The sequence below is a fragment of the Antedon bifida genome, chromosome 9 (genome assembly GCF_963402885.1).
Source record: "Antedon bifida chromosome 9, ecAntBifi1.1, whole genome shotgun sequence".
Taxonomy (NCBI): Eukaryota; Metazoa; Echinodermata; class Crinoidea; order Comatulida; family Antedonidae; genus Antedon; species Antedon bifida.
The window spans coordinates 4,328,813-4,351,302 of NC_136234.1; the positions used below are offsets into that span (position 1 = coordinate 4,328,813).

A 22,490-nucleotide genomic window follows, 5' to 3' on the forward strand; every position below is an offset into this window, starting at 1 on the left:
TGATTGGTATCCACAAGGGCGTGGTGGGGTGAAGTAAAGGAGGGAGAGAGGTCCATGATCGCTGAAAGTAGTATTATAATTCCATCCCGTTGAGTATAATAATTTTCATCTCTTTTCATCAGTTTGTCATATTCATTTACAGCGTATAATGTCGCATTTCTAGCTTAATTTTTGTAATATCTTGTTGTTAAAACACCATTTTTTGGAACAAATGTTTAATAACGAAGATCACCTATAATTTGTCAACGCGACGATTTCAAATCTAGTTTACTATTATTAGTTTATTATTTATTTTTCGTCGGCCAAATTGCCTCATTTAATAATTCTGATTTTTAAATTTCTATTATCGATAGTTAAAAAACTATTAAAAGTTGTACAGTACTTTCAATGCTAAAAATCCAAACGTTAACATTTGTTCAATATCCACTTACTACGGTATATTGAAATGATTATTGAATTATTATCTAATGTGTCGTGTTGAGAGTTATTTTACATGTGTTGTTAATACTATATTGTTTTCATTTAATTGTAACAAATCTGTAAAAACTACATTTATTAGTTTGTGCATTAATTTTGGAAGGATAAATGCCATGTACTTTACTTTGTATAGATGCTTATCTACAAAGCGGTGTGGTTTGTCAACATTATTTACAAAGATGTTTTTCTCGAGGCAAATCTACCATGAACGTATGAAATTATTTAGAATACATAATGTTTAATGAAGTTAGGCAAAGCTATTATCTATTTCAAATATGCTACGCAGACATTTGACCTTCGCCGCTATGATGCCTAAAGAAATAATTGGATCAAAAAATAACAAAAGTTAAGGTGTTTAAGCATACTTAACTCATTTCGTATTGTGTTTTCCCGTTAGCCAGATTTTTAAAGATACGTTGTGATACTGTACTAACTTTAAAGGACGCGCGCGTACAAATAACCATAATATTTGACATTTGTTGTACGCGCGCGTTTAAACTATGATGTAACGTACAGTTTTTGTACGCGCGCGTTTAAACTATGATGTACCGTACCGTTTGTACGCGCGCGATTAAATTATGATGTACCGTTTTGTACGCGCGCGTTTAGACTATGATGTAGTACCGTACCGTTTTTATACGCGCGCGTTAATTTGTGTGTGTTCTTACTGACGATATACTCATTTTATTAGAGTATCCCCATGATGTAGCATACATTTTGTACTATATGTAATATCCAATACTTTTATTTGAAAATGAACCAATACCTCAAAATTCTTGTAGGGATTAACTGTTTGGCTGCTGTATTTTTTTTATTTGAAAGGATTCGCAGTGGCGAATAATACCGTGCGATAATATTCTTTTTTATAATGCAACTTGTTACATGGCTGCGGGCCTAAACGCTACATTCATGGCAAGATAATATATTGATTGGGTGTAAGCCTAAACCAAAGCCTAAACATCCGATCAGCTTTATTCATTTTCTCATCCTCCACTTATAGATAAGAAGATGAAGGCACTTAAGGGTGTCTTTTTAGAGATAGCTTCTGGTCAGCCACCTGCAACCGATCTTGTTTCGGCCCAAACATGTCGATCGATATCGATAATGGGTCAATCTTCTGTTTAATATCAAATATAGTTATAGGTTATATGCGGGTCACAATATCGTGACCTGTCCGTGATCTAGTTTTATAGGCTCATTTAGTTTTTAATTTTTGAAAATCCGAATGATTTTGTATATTATATTAAAGTCCAGTCACCCATTCTTCGAAGTAGAAATGTTCATCAATTATTGTTTATAAAATGAGCACCGTTTTAATAGTAAGCTAAATAGGCCTACTGTAACTTCAAAATTAAATGGAAAATTTTATGTGGTTAACACTTTACAGAATTAACTTTAGACCTATAGCATTTAAAATACATTTTAGATTTGAAATCAATGAAAACTATATGAAAAAACCCGATAATTTGTCATACATAAAAAGCAATTTAAATTAACGATATAATATTTGCTTCATTCAAAGCTAGATATCGATCTCATTTTTTTCACAAAACTTTTTTCCCTGATTTCTTGTATTTAAGACAGGACCACAATGCAAAACAGTGTTCCTTTAAACCTGTTAATCCTGTATAAAGATGTTGTTAAATAAATAAATAAAATGACTTGAGAGGACAACAAATTAATTAATATTTTTTATCGTTTCTTTTTAAGTACAAATACATTGAAATCATCATGGAAAAAAAGTTGTTAAGCTTTTGGTCGATTGCGTATTCTGTGCATACGGGTACACATACATTAGGGTGAATTACTTTTAAAACCGTGAAGTAATTATGCTATTAAACCTACTTAGGGCTTGTTTTCTTTATCATACAACACCCAATAACTTTAAAACTTTTAAAACTAAGACGCTAAATCCTACCACATTGTTGCCTTGTTTCTCTGTTATTAGTCTTATTAACTCCGGTTTGTTTTAGTACTTCTAACAATACATAACATGTTTGAACCGCTCTAGGCCTCATCGGCTTATTTTGCTCGACAACTTGTAATCCGTGCAAGTCCTGTTTTACCCCATTGTTTCCAACATGTAAGACCCCTGTAAACAACGAACACCGTGGCTTAGCTCATAACATATAACAATGAGTTGTTTTTCTGGATTTAAGAGCGATTTTCTGCTGTCTTTGTTAGCGTCTTAAACTTAGTTTTATGTAACTTAACCGAACCAGAAAACGTCATTTGCAAAAACAAATAGGTGTAAATGCAATAATTTAAGTGCTTTATAGACATCATTACATCGTAATGGAATAAATTGTTTTGTTTTCTGTTGCCAAATGGATCTTCATCGCATAAGAACATCCAAAAGTCATTAGACGAAGAAAAACATTTTTACGATTTTAAATCGCCTTATTACTGTTCATGGAAAAACAAATGAAATGTCAAAAATCTTTCAGAAGAGTTTCTAAAACAAATCAATTTAAATCATTATGAAGAAACTTTGTAATATAGTCTAATATTAATGATTGTAGAAGCATAATAATTTTCATAATTATTTCATTTTTTAAAATATATCAATTTTAATAATTATGAAAAAATTGTAATATAGTCTAATATTAAATATTGCAGCAGAATAATAATCTAAAATATATCAATTTAAATAATTATGAAGGAACTTGTAATAGGCCTATTACAGCAGCATAATAATATATATACACATTTCGTTTTGATATTTATTTTTGCCTCAATATATTGTCCTTTAACTATTTTTCTAATTTTTGGCGACTTTTGCCTCTGAAGTTTGGTTTTCTTCTTATAAAGTGTTCTTAAGTATGAAAAAATTATATGTAGGATAATCATCGAAGGTAGGCCTACATTTAGAAAAAAAAATAGGCCTAAACTTTTAGCCATCTATTGTACATTGTGAGCACAATTACTAATTAGTATATTTCTTAATAACGTACCCCATTATATTCATGGGGCATCTTATTGCAATCTTAAAGTAGAAGCTAAAATGCATAGAAATCGAAGATTTTAATACGCTTATAGGCCCTAATCGAATTTACGTTTGTCAGAATAATTATAAAAAAAATAGATTAATAAACAACTATTCATACAGTCTAATAATATCTTGCATAAAACGTGCGAGGCATGCACGCGTTTCTCAGCCTGATTAACTGAGGCATGGTTAGAAAGCTAGTACCTATTCAAGCAATCTACTAAGGCGGGCATGATTACGATTCGAGGGGTTGGTCTAAGCCACGCATCTATGACTCCAAATAAGAGACTTCTATTTGATTCCAAGGTCTCATTTCTCGCTTGTTTTGTCAATATTTATGCTATTTTTCTATTTGGAATATACACAAGTAAATAAAAATTGTTTAGAATCTCAGCTGGATAATGCGCGGCGTATAATGACGAGGTGTGAAGTTTACAGGTTCTAGTTTTGCGACGCAGTATTCGGTGTATTTAACCCGTGCTTTCGCCGCGCCTCAATTACCCACACACGGAATGTTATATATTTATTTAGGCCTACAAAACATACTGAAACTTAACAATGAAAAATATTATTTCAGTAGTTAATTAGGCCTGTCGCTAAGCTATTTTGGTTTTCAAATTAATTATAGGCCTAACTTGTAGTTTGAAAAGGAAGACGTTACGGGTGATGACGAAAATGATGAGACGCTTACAGTATTTTAAATCTATGTTGTTGGCATGCTCACGAGATTGTGGGTTAGAAAGTTTAAATAAATTCGTGTTAAAAAGTATGATATTGAGAATGTTGTCATTCGATTGTAGAATTATAAAATATTTTACTTTAGTATTTACACTAAAAAGTAAAATTCCAAAAAAGCATTACCCTCTTTGCACTCGCTTACGATTGGGCATGACTTTTGTAATGGAATTTTGTTTTGTACGTTTGTATTAATGTTTATTTTTTCTCTATCTATATTTTTACTACCAAGCAATTCAGTTTTCTCTGTGATTTTTGGATATTTAAATAAATAAATAAATAAATGATAGACTATATAGGCCTACATTTTTTAAATTTTCTTGCCATTGAAATGTATTTTGTCGCTTCTGTTTTGCACCGTCATACTAAAAAACCAACGTTCGTAGTTTACTAGCATAGGTAGCATATAATTATAGGATGCTGATTTTGTTAGCGCTCTGATAATCCGTTAATTAACCCTAACGTCTTAATTACCGAACTGTTGTGAAGATTAAAACACAATAGAAAAATAAAATATATTTTTAGGAGCGCGTCTTCCTTTTTGGCTATAAGTTGAGTTTCCGGAGGCTTTAGGATCGGTTGCAAAAATGACAAGCCGATCGTGAATTGAATGAACAAAGTTTGTTTTTACTGGTTCAATTAAACTGACAAAAGTTTTACATAAGATTATATCATACACAATAATCCAGTGACCGCCTGCTGAAAACACTAATATTATGATTTGCGAAAACGTGGCTAAGTGAACTTACTCGTTAGGTACGATTTATTTCGCTTCAACGCAAAATTTCAACAAGGCTTCTTTCAATCCACTCAGATCACGATTTCCAGCGCATTAACTAGCCGGTATGAGGTTCATGATAGCCAAAATTTAGCAACTTAAAATAAACAAACAAGGTTTTTATAAAGAAGCCAGAGCAGACAAAGGAGTCAAAAAGAGATTGTTTCTTTTTGCCCTAAGCCCAATCAGTTTGCTTGAGCACGGTTCAGTTAAGTGTGGGCACGGGAACAATATCGCACTACTCCCCTCGACCTCAAACGCATTGTCGCTGGCTATCAAACCGCAAAGTTTGCGCCTAACTCAATTATTCTGATTCTCTTATAAACTTCACGATTGATATTAATTTCCAAAGCGTGTAAATTTCATTACCGTTAGTTTTTAGGACAACATAGTTCACAGATAAAGTTACCGTCAATCATTATATGAGAGAAAAATAACAAAACTCGATCTATACTTGAATATGACAAGTGGAAATACCACAACGTTTGATAACCTCTGTATCAAAATTCAATTTGAAATAGATTGGTTGAAGTTTAGTCACTTAAAAAATATTAATTTATTTAACAACATTTCCTTATCCGGTAGTAGGACCTAGACCTGAGCACAACATTTTGTAACCATCGAGACACGGGGAACTTATTGTACAGAAACGGAACTTCTAAACTTAGCTGATTTATCGAGAACTTTTTCAAGATTCAAGAAATTTTATTGGTCCACTTAAAATGGAAATTCATAATATCTAAATTTGTTCAGAGTTATACTGAAATACCTATACTAGTATAGATACAGCATCAAAATGTATCCTGTATAGCATTTAACCTATTATGCCTATGATAATATGATACAAGCACCACATGTGAAACACATGGGTTCCTGTATTACGGAAATGTCCATGATACCGGGAAAATATTGTCATACGTTTAAAATACAGCACAATCGGGTGAAAGACACCAACTTTTAGCAAATTAAAGATACACTGAGCGCGTGCAACACATAGTTAAACTTAATTTGCAAGCATTTCATTTAATAAACAATAATTTGAATAACTATATAGGCTTGTATCTATGAAAGGTTTCAGATAATACTTACCACAAAATAATGTACTTTGTACCTAAAATTCACTGTTTTTGAAATGCAGTATTTAAGACCGATATCTGCTTACTTAATGTATAGTTTATACACTTTTTGTATATCATAAAGCTACCTAAAGGCCATGTGCGGTTGTTTTAAACGTAAACTTAGATAACGAAAATGTAAATAAAGGGCTAAAAAAATCACAAGTCTGCTGTGTGCATATTTATTTACTATATACTGTACTGTACCACATTTGTAATGGCTTGAGAACACTTTCTGAACTTTGTAGAAAGAAATTCAACAAAATTAGTTGAGTACAGTTTAGGTCAAAAAAAGTTGTTGAAAATGGGAGGGAAAATGGATTTTTAAGGCACCAAGGGACAACAAAGAGCAAAATGAGGTGGCGTTAAACATCCTAACATTTTGGTACGATTTTTTATTTGAAATAGGACAAACTTTTCCAGTTAATTTTGACATTTCAGTTTCATTTTTTTACATGATCTTATGATAAATATGTGTCTATTTACCTAAATATACTTGGGAGCATTTATTGTTTATTAAAACTTATATTAAACAAAAAGTTCTGAATCTTGAAAGTTGCTTGCTTTTCTTTTGCTCATTTTCGAATGATTATGCTCATCCAATTTTTTTGGAATAATGGATGAAAAAAATGTCATCAGATTTGTAGCCGCATGGCATTTTATTATTTATCATTTTTATTTTATTGTTCTCTAAAACCATCAAAATTGCGATCATGCAAATTTGATGGACATCATGTTTTGTCGATACCAACCAATACAAAATAAGAATGATGGTTAAATATCATCAATCACCATTTTTAAGTTTTTCGAAAATAAGTAATATAAGCTATTATTAAAACCTCTCATCAAAAAGAATTCAAATACAACGACCTTAGAGTAATGCCATACCCTGGAATATGTACATTATAGTTTAGTTTATATGATTATATTTTGTTCTGTACAGTAGGCCAGACTATATTTACACAAAATGTTTGCTAGTACCAGGGAGTCATTTCACTCCTTTCTGCTAGTACTACTGATTGTTGAACAAACATAATTTATAATAAATTATTATTTCTGAAGAAAGAACAATAATTAAAACTTCTACGTCACAAAGTCGAGCGGCGTTTTTTGTAAGAAATATTTCTTGTTTTATTTAGCCTCAAATGGATTATTTTCCATATTCTTTAGGCCTATTTGTACCCACGAAGGAGAGTCGACCACGTTACGACGCGACTGTATGGCGTGCCAAGCTGTCATTTATTCAATCTATAGAGATATCTTAGTTTTTAATAGAGATAATTATCTTAGTTTTAAATAGATATATCTTAGTTTTAAATAGCGATATCTTAGTTTTAAATATAGATATCTATATTAATAGAGATATCTTAGTTTTAAACTGAGATATCTAAGATATCTTTATTTCCGAATAAATGACAGCTTGGCGCGCCATACGACTGGGTTGTGAGTGACAGGATAGCCGCGATCTGATGACGTGTTGCCATTGGCCTCATCTAGGCATTATAAAACGTTCATTGACTCAAAGCAAACAAACATGGCATTCTTAGCAGGCGACAGATAGGGTTTCCACTCTCAGTCGCCTGATTTATTTACTATTTTGAGATGAATGATATTTCACTCTGGCCAATCACGGTGCTGAGTGTTGCTAATATAAACGGGTCTAAATGTTTTAACTTTGCTTCTTTGGACATATCCTTCGCTTATGTTTACATAAATTACCGTTTTCTAATTAAATTTAAGATAACATGAGAATTGATTGGTCCTCTCTATTTCCTCAAATAGGTGCGTGCAATTTTGGTTACCAGCAGACAACGAATTCTAAATTAAAACGCTTTCAAACATGATGTACGTAATTTACGTCATCACGGCCCATCGTTGCGTTGCACAAAATATGATTATACTATACCAATCGAAATGGTCAGAAAAACCCACTTTTCAAACGAAAACAATTTTCTCTGGAAACTTTGTTACAGTACAGAGGGCGCCAGTTAAAAAAGTTTTAATTGCAATGTTTATGTGTACTTCAAATTAGAATGTATAGCTGGCTCTTTCTTTTATCAATTACTATGCATACTCTTAATCAAAAAAGATATATCTGATGAATACTCTATCAACATCGATTAGGAATACGTAAATATCAGGCTTAATGTCATCACAATTTGTTTTTACTTTATAAAATACTCAAATTAAGAGCAAATTACGTCATTTAATAACAGTTTTTTTTGTCTGAACCCATATTATGAGCAGTTGAACATCCGTATAAACTTGTTTATTATCAACGTCTTTTGATGAACGAGTGCAGGGCAAAAGCCAAAACTAATCGTTCTATACTATCGATCAATGGTGCCAGACTGTGATTCCGGTGTTTTCTTTTACTTATGTTTTGTTTTTGTTGTTAAATAATCTTTGCTTTTGTTTGTTCGTTCACTCTAAGTCCTGAAGTATGTTGAGCGATATTAACTGTAAGAAATGTCCAAAGAACTCGCCAAGTATAATAATGAAGATAGAACGAAGGATGATTGACATCGCGAAGCGCGCGTACAAAATGTTATCACTGTTTAGACGCGCGCGTACAAAACGCGTACGATTAACACCGTTTGTACGCGCGCGTAAACAGGAAACCATGGTTGTCGCCGTTTTTGGACACGCGCGTACAGAAAACGTACCATTTTATCAATGCCTGAACGCGCACATCGAACTATTGTATGTGACGGTCACATTGTCAACGAAATTTAACTAAAACCTTATACTTAGGCCTATAGTTTAGTTGGTTTAGAAAATTAAGACTTTGTTTTGACAGATCAAACATTTTTGCTGTGATATCAACGTACCACCAAACATGAGGCATTTCTCCTCTAATCTAGTCTCTTTAATCATAAGGTTAATTACATAGTTTCAATCTGCATCATCGTCAAAATAACATTAATCCTACTGTAAGGAGGTTTACATTTCCATTAAACAAAAGCATTAACGCCGTAAAGTTAAAAGATATGAACTATGCTGGCGCGGAAGGTTATTATACCACCGTATCTATCCATGGTGGAAGTGAGTTATCTGCCTATTGTGTTATGTTCTATTCCAAAGACTGAAATCTATTAGTTCGTTGTAAATCAATTATTTTAGAATAGCAACTAATATATTGTTGAATAACAAGACCCGCGGAAAAGCCATTTAAGTACATGACCCGACCTCGATATGTCAGTGTTTCCAATTGGATGACATTATACTTTATTTGTCGTCGCTTTCCATTAGTAAATAGAAAATATTTTTTAAAAATAAATAAACAATCTAAAACTGGACGCTAACCAAAGTGACGCTAAGTCAACTAAAAAAAACATGCTTATTAAATTCAGATAGATAAATAACTTGCAAGCAATTATCATAGTAAGATGTTTTGGAATGATACTGTGACTGTAAGCTACAATACAAAATTTTTTAATTCTACTGTTTTTTAACGAAAAAATATAAACGTGTAAATAAGTATGTACTATGCCTATGTTGTTGCGCTAACTCAACACGAGCGATGTCAACTTAACATAGTTATGTCCGTCCTGGCGTGCCATACATAAAAAATATCGACGAAACTATAAATTTTCAACGTCGAAAAAAAGTCAAGAGTTTGGATAGAAACCAGGGCTAGAATGACATTTTCGGTTGAGTCGTGGGTGGCTGCTGTCTCAACGTGCCTCAAACCCGTCTACATCGCGTCGTAAACGTCGCAATTCGTTCAAAATCAAGTCCAAAGCTCATCCATCTTCGTCCCAAGTTAATATATTCCAACCGTGCCATATGCCTTGTACTCTTACTTCAACTCACATGAAAATATTGTGATTCATTAAAGTTTACGAACGACATGGCTATCGTTTAGGAATGGTTAATTTGGTCTTTCTTCGGAAAATTATTTATACTGTTCAACAATTACCATTTACGTTAGATCATAGATGTCAATAATATGATTAGGAATCGCCTTATTGGCGACAAAATCGCCAAGATGTTTAGCCTAATAATTTAGACTGTCTGTGTTTGTAGAATTTTTAAAACAATAAACCTACTTTTCTTAATTTTGGTAATTAAGTTTGAATGATAAATAGATTCTCCATTGTAAGATTTACAACCACGTGTGACATTCCTTTAAACATAATTAAAATATTTACAGTAAATAATATATGATTGAAAATGTGTATAATTTCTGAAATAACACGTACTGAAACGGCAATTCCAACTTTTTAACCCTTACATATTAATTCACAGTTCTCGAAAAAAAAAACTCTTTCAAAACATACATACATTAATAATTGCTGACGGGGCTATTTTTTTTTATGGGAAAAAAAACTCTTTCAAAACATACATTACATTAATCATTTCTGACGGGGCTATTTTTTTTTAATGAAAAAAAAAATCTTTCAAAACATACAGTACATTAATAATTGCTGACGGGGATAGTTTTTTTTAAATGCGGCATAATTCTAAGTAAAATTATATGTTGAAAATGTTTATACTTTCCGAAAATAACACATACTGAAACGGCGATCCAGCTTTACAGTTATCAATTCACAACTCTCTTTTTTTTGTTTGACTATAAAAGCAACTCTTTAAATGAGATGGTTTCTGACTTAATGTTTTTTTAATTTGTTGGCCTAGGCTAAATAAAAATTATGTATATTTTGAAATCAGCGATTCCAATTTACCCTCTATAAAAAAAATCATAAAGGATAATTCTGACTTTGTTTAATTTAGTACTGCATAAGGCATAGGCCTATTTGGAAAATGAAATGGAGATTTGTTGCATAAACTGGGTTTTTAATTTGTTCAATTTAATACCGCATAAGCATAGGCCTATTTTGAAAATGAAATGGAGATGTTGTGTTGCATTATACAGGGTTTGCTCTGAGTGAATGTGTCACATACAGGAATGTAACAAATGTTAGCACTTAATTCTTTCATGACAGTGGTAGTAACATTACCTCTTTCTATGAAAAAAGACAACCGAGAGTTTACAGTATGTATGTACAATATTTTGTTACAATTCGTCTTTTCTTAACAATCTAGTAAATCAATCGGATTGTTGTACAATCATTTCGTTGTTTCTTTGTTCTAAAATGTCAAATGCAATTTTTCTGAACCACCAGACCACCATCTTATCTAACAACATTGAACTATAGCCTACTCCAAAAGCTATATTTTTCGTCAGGCTCAGATGTTCCTATTTTTCTTATAATTTCTTTATATTATTTTATTTATTTTTTATTTTATTTCATCAAAAATTATATACTATAACTCATCATTACAATCCTTTTTTGGTTTTAAATATGTTGTTTTTCTACAATTAATTTCTCTATATACACAATTTTACAAAGTTTACAAAGACTACAATCCTACATAATTATTTTCGTAACGAGAAAGAATTATTACTTAAAATTGTAATTAAGAATGATGAGTTATTTATAGTATATACTTTGTATACTCCCAAAACTTTTTGTAGAAGCAATATTTTTTCTTATTCGTTTCATGTATTTTAGTATAATAAATTATCTTGTTCAAAGATGTGGTATTGGCTCAGATTTCACAGTATTTTGTACTCTAAAAACTATTGCAATTTTCAGTGCAGCCTAGAAACTAGTAATTTTTCGACAAAATCCCCGCCCGATGGATCTCTCCAAGTAGACCTTTCAGAACCGCCTTAGGCCTAACCCGTTTGTGATTATGTGCATTCAGTCATTTTTCGAAAAAAATCGCCGCCCGATAGATCTCCCCAAGTAGACCTTTCAGAACCTCCTTAGGCTAGCCTAACCCTTTTGTGATTTGTGTTCAAGAACCTCTGTTTCACCATCACTTGAATCGTGCCTTCTTGCGAATTTATTCCTCGTAGACTGAAAACCAGGAATCTCGTTAATAATTTACGTCTAATCTGTCCATAATGATTTATTATCTGAAAATATGGCGTAAAAAGCATGTTTTGACCTCCTTTAGGTCAAACAATGCACCGGTAAAAAAGGTGTAAACTATCTAAATGATACATTTGTTGCACGCGTGAGTTTTGGCGCCTTTGTTATTCCCTATGCCAACTATAGTCTGCTTACTTCGTTCCAGATGAAAGCGATAGAAAAAGCTTACAATTTGGGTTTCATCAGTTTGCGTTCACCGTAACGCAAATGAACCCTAGAGAACGCAAGGTAATTAAAAGCGGCAATTGTCATTGTGTTCTGCGTGAAAGAGAGTCCTACAACACCAATCTGCATGGGGTAGATCATTCGTAACGGGTGAAAAAAGTTCCACAAAACCTCCGTAGACCGAGAAATGTACAAGCATGAAAAACCGAAATCTTGCGGGAAATCTAATTCCCACGAGTTTCCTTTGTAACGCGTCGGCAAAGTTTGGCGCGTGGACAAAATAATGAATTTGCGTTACGGTGTGAAATCATGTCGTTAACGCCTATAAACATGAAATTGGCAATAAAAATCACCGTCAGGTGAGAGGTTACAGCGGTACATCTAACCTTAATGTCATTTAAGTTCCAATAAGATATTCAGCTTATAGCTTTTCTGGATTCGCCGCTCGACTAATTGAAACTATATTTTTTCTTTAAAGAATTCATCAAACGACAAAATGACAAATACTGTAATAATAAACCATATAAATGTGGGTATAGGTGCGCCTTAACATATCAGCGAACGAACCCAAAGGAGGCCCACAAAAGACTGTGTTCTTGACCGAATTAATAAAAGAAAATATTTTGGCAGATATGACGTTTCATACGTATAATACGTGAGCTCATAATTTTGTATTTTCAGACAAAAATCGAAACGCCGACTGATGGACTAACAAAAGAAAATAACTACAGACTTGGGAAATGGGGCAAGTATATACTTGTACACATACACATTTTATTGTGAATGTATGAGGGGGTGATACAAGTAACTGTGATTGGGAATTCGGTCCGTCATTTGATGCTACTTACTTTTTGCACTATATTTAATTTCCTTGGCAACGTGTTTTAATAGACGTACAACAATTATCTAAAAATTATTACACGTGTTTCACCTTGGATTTAAAATCTTTACAGCTCTTTATAAAGTAATTAATAATGATGTTCTTTTTAATTATCATTCCCTGTGAACCACAAAACAAATCATAGTGCTCTTGAACGATGAGTTCTGCTGCGTAAAGAGATACATCGTTTTATCGCGCCATATCGCCGGCCATATCGGATTCAACAATTAGCCACACACCGTCTGGTTTTATTTTTCAGAGTTGGCGTAGGCTAGGCTAATGTTTAGTGGCACTTGTAGCCCATTAGTTCCAAAGGAGTTGCCGCGGGCGGGCTCATCAAGTACCAATTAAAACCAACAGGTCGCTGATAAGATGATGATGAAATTTAAGCTTGATAGGAAAGTGACAATTTTCATTTAGAATACAAAGCTTTGAACTGTGATTGATGGATTCACGAATCTTGTATGCCTAGATGTTTAAAGTATTGATAATGTTGTGTTTTAATGGATAATTAGGCCTACTTAGGCTTAGATAATTACTTATAATTTTGTTTCAGTTTAAAGAGCGGTTTTTTTTTATAAGGCTTAAGAATTCCTACATTTTTTCACAGGCTCATATTTGTTTTTGTTGGTTTCAACTTCAAATTGTTTGTATTTTAGAGTCTACATTGATGTGACCTTTTTAACCATAAAACAAGTTTTACTGCCGATGATGGCGCTAAACAGAATTCTTTTTGTAGATCACCAATAAGGAGAATTAGAGTATACATGTCACCATATCATTAAATTTCTCTTTATTCCAAAAAATAAATACATAGTTTAGACGAATAAACGTTTTCCGATATAACGCTTTTAAATCTTGGATGCAAGGACATCGTAGGCAATGCAAGTGAGTTGACCAATCACACGCGACAGTTCAAATGACCAACGCGTCGTGATTGGTCCAATTACTTGCGGTGCGCTTACGTCGTCGGAGAGTCCAGATGGACGTGACTACATCATAAAATGTATAAAATATTCAATGGATTATTATAGGCTTAACTATATTTACAATAACAGTGACTTTCATAAAGTGTATTTATTGTAGGATAATCAAAGTACCGTGTGTGTCAGCTTGTACGAAATAAATAATTTAATTTGTTAAACGATTCGATTTACCCACCACCGATATATTGTTTAAATTAATACTTTAGACACATAGTCCAACTCTTGGTTCCCACTTAACGACGTAGCGCACGCGAATGTATCGACCAATTACGGCGCGATATGATTGGTCAATTCACTTGCGTACGCCGTCACGTACGCGTTGTGTCCAGGTTTGAAGTAAGTTTACGTTAACACTGTAACAGTTTATGGAACGCTTTCAATGCATTACCATTTTATTGTTGAGGCTGCTACTACTGGCCGATCATAGCGTTGTCTGGTTGTAGACAAATACACAGCCTTTTCCAGATGGGGACATTTGTTCCCAAAGTTCAGATTCAGGTAGCATTTTTACGTTCTTAAAAAGAATAAGAAAGAAAGATGATTTCTAAAATGCAACAAAAAAGTAAGTAGCCTCTAAAGGCCAACTAAGACAGCGTCGTACGACGAGGCCCGACTAGTCGTCTCGTGTGGGGATAGAATTAAACACGCTATCTCAATCTCGTCTCGTCGGGATTCAACTCAGACAGCACTGACGAGTCAAGACGTTTCGTCGGCCTCGTCGTACGACGCTGTCTGAGCCGGCCTTTACGAACGTAGTTCTGAACCACCACTCAAACGTACGACAGAGTAAATACAGGAGACACAATTGTTAGCCCACCCCAGAATGAAGATTAAAGCCAGGCTAGTTTACAGTAATTGAGTACAATGATAAATAAGAACATTAAAACACTATACGCACACAATACGCAAAGACGTCGTAGTAAGTTGACCAATCACAAGCGAAAGTTCCAATGACCAACGCGTCGTGATTGGTCCAATTACTTGCATGCAGTGCGCAAAATATCCCACTTTTGCTCACCTTAACAGGAATAAACTTAATAGATGTTGATTCGTCAGCTTCTAAACCTCCTGACTCGTAAAGTTGTTTAATTTCTTGAGAAGACAAAGAACACCTTAAAAACAAAACAATCACATAACATTATCAACCAGCATGGACCAACGCCCGTTACGCGATATTTGAAACGTCACAAAATAAACATGAATAATTCATTAGTCATATCCATACGTAAGAATTGACCTAACCACATTCGCTAAATGAAAACGCTTTCAATCGAGCCGTCTTTGAGTCGAAATGATTAGACTACATGTTGATGTATGGGGTTCGAATCTCATAAGCAACTACTTTTTACTTTAATAATGAGAGAGAGCTTATTTAGATTGTTAGGTTAAGTTATATTTAGGAAGTAGGTCGGATATCTTCACATAAGAAGTTCCCAACTTATGTACGAAAACAAATCGCGCCGGAGACGCGGCTAGTATTAATTCGTATGGAAAATTACTGCGAGTAGTTATATCACAATGCGTCGTTATGGCACGCTATAGTACTAACCTCACCAGAAAATCCGCACTTGGTCTAAAAGCACTAGTATGATTTAACGAAACACCCATCAGAACTGGTTCAGATAAAGACGACATCGGTACATTCACTTCGTCTCTGATCTCCCGAAGAGTCGAATCAAAAATCTCATTAACTACCGATAAAGGATCCAGATCGTCTATACATATGTCTGCCGGATCTTTAACAGTTCCAACCAATTCCTAAAACAAACAATTAAATACATTAGTAAGAAGAAATATTTATTTATTCCTGACAATGTTAATAAACCCTTTTTTAATATTTAATATTAAAAATAAAACAAAATGAACCGACGCTAAAAACAATTCAGAGAAAAAAAATATTTTTCTATGACACAACCCCCCAAAACCACCCCCTTCTCACTCTCTGCAGCAGAACTACAGTTGAACATGAATGAATAGTTTTAGATATTTACCGTACGTATTCGACAATTTGCATGCGTATGAAATAGAAATAAAAAAATTACGATTGATAGATATTCAATATTCTAAACCTGCTTGGTTCTTTTTTTATTATTTATTTATAATAACCATTTTAGTTACCTCTGGTTCTGGATGTCCTCCCGGAACATCCCACAATCCCTGAGCCTCTCCTACGTGCTGACTCCTTTTAATAAACACCACGAAACCATCTTTAGTGTGAATAAAAGCGCCAACACCGAGCGCGTTAGACATGTACCCCTGCGAGTCTCCGTGGTCTGTCTTCCCCAGGCGTAATAACTCTTTGGCATTTTTTGACCAGTTGGTACCTAAGAAATCTTTGTAACCAGTTAGTCCAATCTGAAGGTGCATGTCTCGATTCTTCTGTTGTATCAGGTGCAATCTGAACTTTGAACCGTTGAAGAGTCGGGGATTCTCTTTTAGCTTTTCCTTCCATATTGCGTCAATTGACGGTTCGTGTAACGGGTTAATTTTACGATTAAATTCGCTTGACAAGGCAACGATTATTTGGTTTCTTCGTATACCACCACTAGGTGCCTGGTAAAGGATAGATGCTTCCTCGTCCATTGTGTTAACCACAGTCGTCTGCGACACAATTCTAAGCGATCAAAATCATTTATAATCTATCCTACCGTGAGAAATTTAACAGACATCAATTTACAATGATTTGTACGTGATCTATCAGCATTAGTGATTTATCATTAATATTTGTTTACAACAAAAGAATTACTGTATTTAAATATTTTGCCAGTTTTATTGTCAAGATTATCATTCTTATATTATTTTGACCTTACTATCTTATTATAATGGTAATTAACGATGTAGTATATTGTATATATTATACACCCTTAATGAATTAAGTATTATATTATTAATTCATTTTAATAAACAGCGTGTATGCTTTCAATTTTATTTCAATTATTGATATTTATTCATTTATATAGTATTCAGATGTATATATTCTTCTACATACGTATTCTGGTCCTATTACTACTGTAAAATTAGGCCTACGTTTTTATCATTGATTACAAATGTAAATCATTTATTTTCTAGTATTATATGATCTAATAATATTTACTAATTAAACAATAATATGTTTACGAGTTCGACGTACCATTATTTACTTCTGCATTGCGTAATTTGAAATAGGGGCGAATCGACTTAAAAACGTCGCGACCCTTTAAACCTTACATCGACGAGACCTTGCATAGACGTGATTGGCTCGGCAAAAGTATGCTTAGCTTTCGGAACTGCAAACAAAACTCTCTCTTTAATTAAAAATTAACAATTAAGACTGTTTTGTAGAAATTAATTTACTTTACAGATCATGTAAATTTTTTCAGCTAAACACCAGTTAGTGGAAAATAAAGCAAAAAAAATACAATCGATTCGATAAATGTTTACTACGTGGCCATTATGCGATGTTTACATGTCAACCGGAAGTTCAATATTTGAGGTCATTTGTAATTGGGAGCATGCGCAATCACCTTGACAACAACCATAACAACCACTTGGCCTCAATCTGCCAATTTTTAGTCGTTGTCCGTGTTTCTGCTGAGTAGAATCCACCAAATTTCGTTGGAAAAATTCGTATTCTTTATAGTTCATTATGAATTCTGAAGGATTACATTTACACATAAACTATCTTGGTTCAAGTGGTGTAATTTTAAACCCAGAACAAGCAGCAACACTTCAAAGTTCTCTTGTCATTTTACAACATGATCACAAGTTCCACCGTGTTTTCTTCTGGGGAAAAATCATGGGAATCAAGGGCGACTACTTCATCGTGCAGGGATGTGGAAATGATGAGATGGTTGATAGAAAAACTCTCTACAGGTAAGGCCTATTGTATCTGTCGTATTATTTCATTAGACTAATTTTATATGATGATGATTAATATTTTATATATTTTATTTTAAAGATAGGCCTAGCGAGGCCTATTTATTGATACAAACAATGTATCCTACCTAGGTAGGCTAGGCTAGGCCTATTAATTTATTATTAATCAATCAACTAGAAAAAAGTTTCAGTCAGTTTGTGTCTGACTCTGTGATATTTATTGTCTGATGTTAAAATAGGCCTAGGCTAGCTAGGCCCAGTATTATTATTACTATTATTAATATTAATTATTATAATATAGGCTACTGCTGTCCTGTAGGTTTATTAATTATAGCCTACTATGCCTAGCTAGTAGGTCTACTACAGACTACAGTAGTTTTAAGAAGGAAGATGGTAGCCTACCTAAGGCCTAAAGTAGTAGAGATGGTTTATATAATAATGTAACTTAAATTCTTTTCGTCAACAGTTCAGATTGCTTAACATGGGGTTTGTTGCCGCATGCAACGACAGCAATGAGGGAACAATGCTCAGTTGTAAAAGGAAGGTTCATTGGAGATCCATCCCACGAGTATGAACACATCGAGATAAAGAGAATCGGTGAAGGAGATGACGCCACGGAAGAAGAAAACACAGTACGTCATATTTTCGTTTTACAGTAGTAACCTGCATTGTCGGTTCCCACTAGGACCCAACACAAGGATGTACACTCATGCAACAACCGAGTTGACCAATTAGAAAAGCGACAGTCGAGTAAATCCATCGCTTGTGATTGGTCAAATCCCTTACGTTGCGTTACATCGTTGTGTTGCGTCTCTAGTGGGAACCAAGCATTAGCAATGACACTGGTTTAATATTGGTATCCAGTGCTTCCGTCTGAGAACACTTTTTAAAAATTGCCTATATATTACCAAAATATGAAAAAGATGTATGACTTGATTTGATTGTTTACTTTTTGTTTACAGATTATGATAAAGGAGGAGGATAGACTAGCATCAGTTGTTGTAAATATTGATGAAGATGTTGCCATGGTACCAAGAGGAGCTTACTTCAAAACGCCTCATGGCACCGTTCAGATGAACAGAATGTTTGAAGGTACAGTACAGTTAAAAACAAACTTTGAATACGATGAATTAAATTAAATGAAAATATGGGAAGTGCAGGTGTATGAAAAAATTAAAAAAAATTCAAAGTGACCTCAGGTCACTATTGTTGCATATTTAATTTATATTGTTTAAATTAAATTTTAGAGCGAATTCTCAATGAGTTATTTTGGTAATTCCTCTTACATCATTAGATAAAATTCAAAGTGACCTCAGGTCACTATTGTTGCATTCAATAATTTTGATAGAGGGCGCTATAAGTTTAAACAAAGAGAGATTTATATTGTTTTAAATTAAATCAGTTTTAGAATTCTCCATGAGTTATTTTGGTAATTTCTCTTGCATCATTGTTTCATTACAGGTCTCAGTGTTGTGGAAAGTGGTAAACTTCAGAATTATTTTCATTTTCGTGAACCACAGAAGTTAAAAGAGAAATCTCTGCTTGAAAAAGCAGACATGGATCCTTCAATAGATTTCCTAGACCCCATAAGCGAAGACATACCACAAGGTAAATTTTACATTTCAACTTTAGTTATTTATCTGGGTGGCAAGGTGGTTCCTACCCACCAAAGTTTTTAACTGTGCCCATGAAACCAACTTACGTAAATAAAGCTCCGTCTACACTATCAAATAATGTGATGTGCCCATATAATCATATCACTACCATATTATTTGGGCACATTTAAATATTTGTCAAAGTAGTTTGATAGTGTAGGCAGAGCTTAAGTCAATGTTATCCTTTAAGATCTGTCTACACTATCAAACTAGTTTGAAAAAAAAAATGATGTGCTCAAATAATATGGTAGTGATATGACATTATTGTGTCCATCTATCACATTTTTTGTCAAACTAGTTTGAGAGTGTAGACAGAGCTTAAGCCTATATTATTTTTAAAATCAATTATATTAAATTTCAATTATTGTAACTTTATGTTTTTATATTTGTTGTCAGGGCGGTCGTACAGTATTCAGTTTGAGCGTGGAAGTGGTCTATTGATAATCCGCAGCCTCCTCTGGCTCGGTATGATGTTCTATCACGTGCCTTCGTCCAAACAGTTTGGATACGTCTATTTCGGTACTGGAGAGAAAAACAAAGACCTTCCGTTCATGTTGTGAACACGGAAACAAAACACAGTTTACAGTTAATTCTGTTTTTATAACTTTATAATATAAAGTAACATGAAATGAATGTATATACTAAATTGTAAATACATGTTCACAAATATGTGTTGAAATAACCAATTTACACTCGTTATTTATTGAAAGTTTTTTTTTTCAGTCATGTTGTTGATGGGTAGTATTTTACCACTGTTTTGTAACCAAAATGTTTTGGTTATGTAATATTTAAAAAAAACTATTTTGTTATTTTCTTCATTTAAACACCATAGCAGCAGTCAATTACAAACACTTCATCAATAATTAGAATGTTTTCTGCAAATAAAGTGTAATTATACTTTTCCGATAAATACTATTCCGAGTACTTTGTTTTTCACATCTTTCATTTTGAATAAGTGTTTTGCAATCAATTTCTCCAGGTTTAAAATGTGTGTCTTTTAGCATAGCTCATCCCAATTTCAAACAATTACAGTACAGCTGGTTTTTTTTTAACCATTCAAAATAGATTTGTTTCAGTACTTTATTATCACTATTATTCATTTGTGGGTGGTTAATTGTCACCAACCTTCAAAATGGGACAATTTAGATAGGCCCAAGTACCTTACTACTACAAAATGTCACTAACCAATATCTACTTATGGCATAAGTGTAGTGTAATGATGTGCCCAAATATGGTAGTTGTATGCTTAAATATGGTAGTGATATGACATCATCATGTCCATATATGGGCACATCACATTTTATTGTCGCATAAAGTTTGATAATGTAGACAGAGCTTTAGAATCCATTTACTAGCTAGGCAACCATTATATAAAAGTATTTGTTTCTGGTGTATTTGTACAGTCTTTCTCCTTGAAAACGATTAAATTATTAGAATCGTGGTAAACGTATTTTCCTCTTTCCTCTGACCCCTGGCGGCAAAATCATTTTTTCTTTTGGTTTGTGATCGGGTAATAAACCTGAAAAAAAAATAGATATGTGTCATGACATGTTTGTTTTAGCTTAGCAGTGTAAAGCTCTGTCTACACTATCAGATAAACTGTATGTGACAACATTGTGATGTGCCCATATATGATGACATCATATCGACACTACCATATTTGGACACATCACACTTCAAACTAAATATGGTTAGTGATATGACATAACATTTTTTTTGTCACATAAAGTTTGATAGTGTGGACAGGAGGAAAATGTCAAGTATGTAAGAATCTGATTATTCATACCCGACTTATTAGCTCTTTTAATGCACTCTACAAGAATGTTATGTTGTTTGTTACAGACGCCGGTGACGCGCTTTGGCAACATCGAACCGTCTTCTTTTACGAACTGTTTTAATATCAAAACATCCTGAAAGAAAGAAATACAAGAATCTAATTTCAAAGGTCAAAGAGAGGTTGAGACTTCCAGAATGAACTAAAAGGATTTAGTTCATCAGTTAACACCCCGCCCCCTCCCCAGTTTTATTAATGTACTGACTACACAGCATTATACAGGAAAAGCATCTGACCAATCGATATATTAATTTACCTTGTATGTTACTCGTAAATTAAGCCTACAGATTGGACATGCATCTTTATATTCTTCTCTAAGAGGCTGGGTTCCTGCTTCTGGTATTGCATATTCTGCTTCTATCTGTAGAGTGCAAAGAATAAATAAACAGAAGTTACATGTAACCATGGTGTAACATAAAGCTAGCTGCAAATAGGTAAATACAACATTTTAAATGTGTTTTTCCTGGATTTAATACATGTTTTAATAATACTCACTGTTGTAACATCGCCATCTGTGGTTTCAATAACTATAATAAAAGGTAAAATTATTTTAGATATTAGATTAAAAATGGTAATAAAATATTGATTAAATGAAACTCATTTTAATTTTAACCTTTTTTATACAACTTAATAATTTTTCTGTAATAGTAGTAGTGTATTGACTATGTATTGTATATTGGTACAATACTATTTATATTAATTTCTTTGAAGTATAGAAAACAGAATGAATCGTCTAGAAATTGCAAGTTAGGCACAGGCTCACAAGCAAATAGCTGTTCCGCCCTCATGTCATGCGAAGTCTGGCCTACTCTAGACTATAGCCTATAGGCCTAACACTTTTCTTTGTTTACCAACCTTTTCTGTATCTTTTTGTGCAATTTAAAAGAGCAGCAGTATGTAATGATGGCCTAGAACACATGTACCAGTGACCAATTCTACTAGCTTTAGAATAAAATGTGTAATTTGAACACATTCTGTAGAAATTTGAGAACGCAAGACGTCCCATGGAGGCCGCCATCTTGCAAAATAAAGAGGGCGCACTGTCAGCTTAGGTTGAAAAACAACAACAAAGTAAC

The 22,490-nt window shown here is 33.5% G+C and overlaps 4 protein-coding genes across 6 annotated transcripts in view; 2 read left to right on the top strand and 2 right to left on the bottom strand.

Annotated features, from left to right (window-relative positions):
- The window catches only part of LOC144852618 (CDK-activating kinase assembly factor MAT1-like), a 63,862-nt gene extending 50,932 nt beyond the window's left edge, over positions 1-12,930 (top strand). The window contains exon 9 of the mRNA XM_078710533.1: positions 12,886-12,930. The gene's annotated coding sequence lies outside the window, so the exon portion shown is untranslated. The remainder of the gene's footprint in view (positions 1-12,885) is intronic.
- A 974-nt stretch (positions 12,931-13,904) lies between these two features.
- LOC144852620 (uridine diphosphate glucose pyrophosphatase NUDT22-like) lies at positions 13,905-17,487 on the bottom strand. Of its 3 annotated transcripts, none has more exons than XM_078710537.1 (5): positions 17,201-17,487; positions 16,189-16,684; positions 15,620-15,828; positions 15,089-15,182; positions 13,905-14,584 (listed from the first exon to the last, which is right to left on the bottom strand). In XM_078710537.1, the coding sequence occupies exons 2-5, from the start codon at positions 16,651-16,653 to the stop codon at positions 14,492-14,494; spliced, it is 861 nt and encodes a 286-aa protein (XP_078566663.1). In that variant the 5' UTR covers positions 16,654-16,684; positions 17,201-17,487; the 3' UTR covers positions 13,905-14,491. The 3 variants fall into 3 exon arrangements, with proteins under 3 accessions (XP_078566663.1, XP_078566665.1, XP_078566664.1); XM_078710539.1 differs by having other exon boundaries at positions 16,189-16,714; XM_078710538.1 differs by having other exon boundaries at positions 16,189-16,709; positions 17,197-17,487.
- Positions 17,488-17,578: 91 nt separating this feature from the next.
- On the top strand, positions 17,579-20,490 carry LOC144852623 (radial spoke head protein 9 homolog). The gene is made up of 5 exons (XM_078710543.1): positions 17,579-17,922; positions 18,392-18,557; positions 18,888-19,017; positions 19,387-19,533; positions 19,977-20,490. The coding sequence occupies exons 1-5, from the start codon at positions 17,696-17,698 to the stop codon at positions 20,138-20,140; spliced, it is 834 nt and encodes a 277-aa protein (XP_078566669.1). The 5' UTR covers positions 17,579-17,695; the 3' UTR covers positions 20,141-20,490.
- Positions 20,491-20,590: 100 nt separating this feature from the next.
- LOC144852631 (large ribosomal subunit protein mL66-like) lies at positions 20,591-22,455 on the bottom strand. The gene is made up of 5 exons (XM_078710553.1): positions 22,270-22,455; positions 21,910-21,941; positions 21,671-21,775; positions 21,367-21,490; positions 20,591-21,099 (listed from the first exon to the last, which is right to left on the bottom strand). Exons 1-5 carry the CDS (start codon positions 22,430-22,432, stop codon positions 21,011-21,013), a joined length of 513 nt encoding a protein of 170 aa, XP_078566679.1. The 5' UTR covers positions 22,433-22,455; the 3' UTR covers positions 20,591-21,010.
- Between the last annotated feature and the right edge of the window lie 35 nt (positions 22,456-22,490).